This window comes from Populus euphratica, unplaced genomic scaffold, assembly GCF_000495115.2.
Source record: "Populus euphratica unplaced genomic scaffold, PopEup_1.0 scaffold163.1, whole genome shotgun sequence".
NCBI classification, from domain to species: Eukaryota; Viridiplantae; Streptophyta; class Magnoliopsida; order Malpighiales; family Salicaceae; genus Populus; species Populus euphratica.
This window is the reverse complement of record NW_011499948.1, coordinates 491109-495019: the sequence shown is the minus strand read 5'-3', so window position 1 is coordinate 495019 and position 3911 is coordinate 491109. Positions and strand designations below refer to the sequence as shown.

Sequence of the window (3911 nt, the reverse complement as noted above, 5' to 3'; positions counted from 1 at the left end):
TTTCAGACAATAAATATAATCTTGATTTGACCGTACACTCTAAGTTGAAGCTCCAAAAGAGTCCATAAAAATCCTCTAGTACTTCCTGTTAAGCAGGAATTGAAACAATTTCAACATTGATATAATCTTCCGTTTTTTCTGTTCAACTGTTGATTGTTCGACTCAGAAGTCATAGAAACAATATCATTGAATAACTTTGCTACTTTTATGCTAGTGTTTCTAAAACAGGAAATGAAAATCTACTGTGGCATTTTCAAAGACAGTCAACTACAAAAATTCAAAGGGTAAAAAAGGTTGTGATGAAAATGCAAAGCACTTGTAGTCTGACAAGTGCATCTTCCCACAGCTTGCTCAGGCCGGCAACTCAAGCTTCACGTTGTTCTTCCAGCTGCAACACAAAAATAAAATCTCATTTTCTCTAATCATCAGCACAAGACTGGATGCTTTCCCAAGAGATTGAAGGACTTACCTCTGGAAATAATAGTAAAAGAAATCAGCATACAACAATGTCTGAACAAGTCCTGATATCCAAGCTGCAATGGCATTTAGATAGCCAAATATTAGTATGAAATTTTTACAGGGATGTGCCTCTAAATGCACGTACAAAGGGTGACGTACTTATCCAATGGACATAGTGTGGCTCTGTGAAGAAGCGATAAACCCAGTTTAATATGTACAATGCTCTGTATGCCCTGCAGCATATAAGACTAAAGTGGTTAACAGAAATCCAATTGTTAATCGTTGGATAAAGTGGAGTGAGTATGCAGAATATTAAGTTACAAACAAAATCAGCTTTTCAGATAAAAAACATAGGAAAAATAGATAGAGAAATGACATTAATATATGGAACCAAGATAGGATGTACTCAAACTGTAACACACAAAAATAACATGTTGATCCAAGATTAAAACAAGGATTATGCAATAAGACATACCCAAGGAGAAAAACATATTGTCCCGTCAGATTGTCAATATTTCTTGTCCTCTGCAACAAGACTAGTTGAGGAAGTATGGCAACTGCTTCCAGATACAAGGAGAATGCCCACATTACCTGGAAAACCATATTTCATGATACATCAAAGTCAAAATATATGGCGGACAAGAATAGCATAGGCCCAATCAATCTTAAAAGTGCACACACAGATGCATGTAGTTATATATGTTTGTATGTATACATGCACTTATCACATTGCTGTTAACATCCTGGGCAAACAACATGTGAACCTAAGCATTCCAAAGTAATTAGGCGGAACAGAAATATTACCTCTATAAAGGTAAACTTCTCATTTATAAGCAAGGCCAAAATAAGGCAGGGTAGCACAATAAAAAAATGCCGAAAGGTGTCATGATCCTTATCATAAGATCTTCGAACCAACTTGTGGTGTCGCATGTACCAAACAATTGAGAATGAGCTTCCCAGGAAAATCAATTTCATCACCGTATTATAGAATGAGACATAACTGGTGAACATATCCAAGTAGCGAGAGGCAAAAACAAGAGCATAGAGTTCCTGGGTCTTTAGAGAAATACCTGCAAATACACAGGGAAGTCAACAGTCTAAGACTGAAAATCTGCAAGCCAAAACAGTTTGTCATGTGCATGACTAGATAGAACATAGTGAGAAAGAAAATTTGGACAAATAACTATGAAAGAGAGAGCTCCTACTTAAAAGGTGCAAAGCAGATGCATGTAGTTGAATAAAAAGGCTCAAGACCTGTTAGTTTGGCTTTTTATTATGCACACACAATAATTTAGATATGAGTCTAGGTGTGCATGACAAGTTGACATGGGACAAATCTCTCCTGCTTGCATAATCCTGTTTTAAGAATCCTGTTTGAAGAACATCGCAAACACATTATAGCAAGTTCTATGGAAGAATTCCTCAATCTAACCACACAAGCGCAATTGCAATTGAGCTAGGAAATGGCTGCCAGGAGTAGATGACTAAGAAACCCAACACATCCACTCCTTGTGAAAACCAGACAGCAAGAAAAACTATTTCCCTTTCATATTGCTAGTTCTATTGGATGGTCCTCAACCAGCAATTTATTCCATAATAACAACCTACAACTCCTCAACCAGCAATTTATTCCATAATAACCTACAAATAAAGCATAAATGAGTAGCCCAACCCTCTCATATTCTTCCAGATTGGTTTTATCTCTCCAGAGGAAGAAATATTTTATCTTTTGCAAGCTGCTGTAAAAAAACAACGAAACTGGAGATCATACCAGACCAAAATACCACCGGTAATCAGCTATTTTATTTCTAATGACACAGCAAAATTATAATCAGAAATCCAGGTAAATCAGAAATACAATTGATTTAGAAATGTGGATTAAAACAAAATTCAATCAGCAGAAGCTTTGTTGCCCTTTTTAGCAAATTAGAATAAGCATCATCACTAATATGCAAAACACCTTCCAACCTTCAATCAAATTCACCCTTATTGATTTCCAACTACACTGCAATGATCTGAATCAATTTGTAATTCATCCAAGGCAATACATTTCAACAATCTTTCTATAATTTCGAGCTATTCTAATCTTATTAACTTCTTCCTCTTTCAAATTGATGTGGACATCTCACTCTTTTTCGAATTTTGTTTTGCAGGCCATATCTTTTTCAACAACCCCTGCTACTATTACAGCTTCCCATGATAAGATTCAGTCCAACATTACACTCAGGGACTACATAGTTCCAGGCCATTATAACCATTTCTCAGTTGTTTGTAGTTACAGTTTTACTTGCATTGCAACCCTGATTGCTATCACAAAAACATCTCCCCTAAAGACCATGCAAACATCAGGAGACAAAGTTCACTGATATATAGAGGGCTCATTTAATTATCCATCAAGTCTTTAAGCTACTATAAATCATGCCAACACATTCTCTCTCTAATGTATCCTCCTATCCTCGTCAAACACCAACATGAACACAGCTAATCATATCATCTAACCAACGGAAGTCATAGCCAAAAGAATTGTAAAATGCATTCAAATCAAGCACAACACTCCTCTCCCCATCTCTCTATTAACCAGAAAAGGAACCCATTTTGAGTCCATAAAATCAAACAAAACCCTATTATTGCTTCCACCTACAACAACCCATTTCACCAAAACACAAACCCAGTATGAAAAGAAGCAGAAACCCAGTTATCATTTACAACAAAGATAAAAACTTTCAAAGAGAATACAAAATCCAAACCAAACCCGTTAACCTAAACATGGCGAAAAAAGCTGAAAACCCGAAACTTCTACTACTTACCAGCACAGGATTTGATAGTATGGATCTTAAGGAGCAAAACAAGGACACTAGCCAAATGGGTCATGTCCCCTGCTAATCTGAATATATTCATCTTTTCCCTCTCGACGTATAAATGTGTGTGTGTAATTTTTTCCCTCTCGACGTATAAATGTGTGTGTAATTTAGTGTTTTTTTTTTCTTTTTCAGGTCCTGATTAGATCAATCGGAAAAGGCTTTGTCTTGAAGATCCGCAGCAACTCCTTTTTTGGCAGATCTCTCAGATTGGCTCAAGGAGAAAACGAATACTCTTGGCCTCTCTCTTTTTTTAATTTGTTTTTGTTTAATTTACTTTTTTGTCAGCTCCTCCATTTAAGGACAGTGATAAATGATGGTAATATAATTTAAAGGGCCCAACATGGATGGGCTTTTGCCCACTTAGATTTTGGATTCCGGGTTAGACGACATGTCGATCCAAGGGCAAGTCACGTTTGTTTTTTATGTGAAGAAATTGAAAATGGAAATGCCAATTCTTAGGCACCAGAAGAATATGAGCAGTATAATCCCAAGTATTTGAAGTTATTTTTTAAGGTAAATACAAAAGGTAGGAACAAGAACAAATACATAGGGCCTCCAAGTTTTTTAGATTGGAAAAAAGCAAGAGTTGGT

At 36.2% G+C, this 3911-nt stretch overlaps 1 protein-coding gene across 2 annotated transcripts; it reads right to left on the bottom strand.

The window, feature by feature from the left end:
- Positions 1-3633, bottom strand: LOC105137754 (ER lumen protein-retaining receptor). Of its 2 annotated transcripts, none has more exons than XM_011043609.1 (7): positions 3417-3633; positions 3267-3386; positions 1264-1529; positions 935-1050; positions 619-692; positions 470-533; positions 1-388 (listed from the first exon to the last, which is right to left on the bottom strand). In XM_011043609.1, exons 2-7 carry the CDS (start codon positions 3355-3357, stop codon positions 352-354), a joined length of 648 nt encoding a protein of 215 aa, XP_011041911.1. In that variant the 5' UTR covers positions 3358-3386; positions 3417-3633; the 3' UTR covers positions 1-351. The 2 variants fall into 2 exon arrangements, with proteins under 2 accessions (XP_011041911.1, XP_011041910.1); XM_011043608.1 differs by having other exon boundaries at positions 3267-3382.
- Positions 3634-3911: the final 278 nt, after the last annotated feature.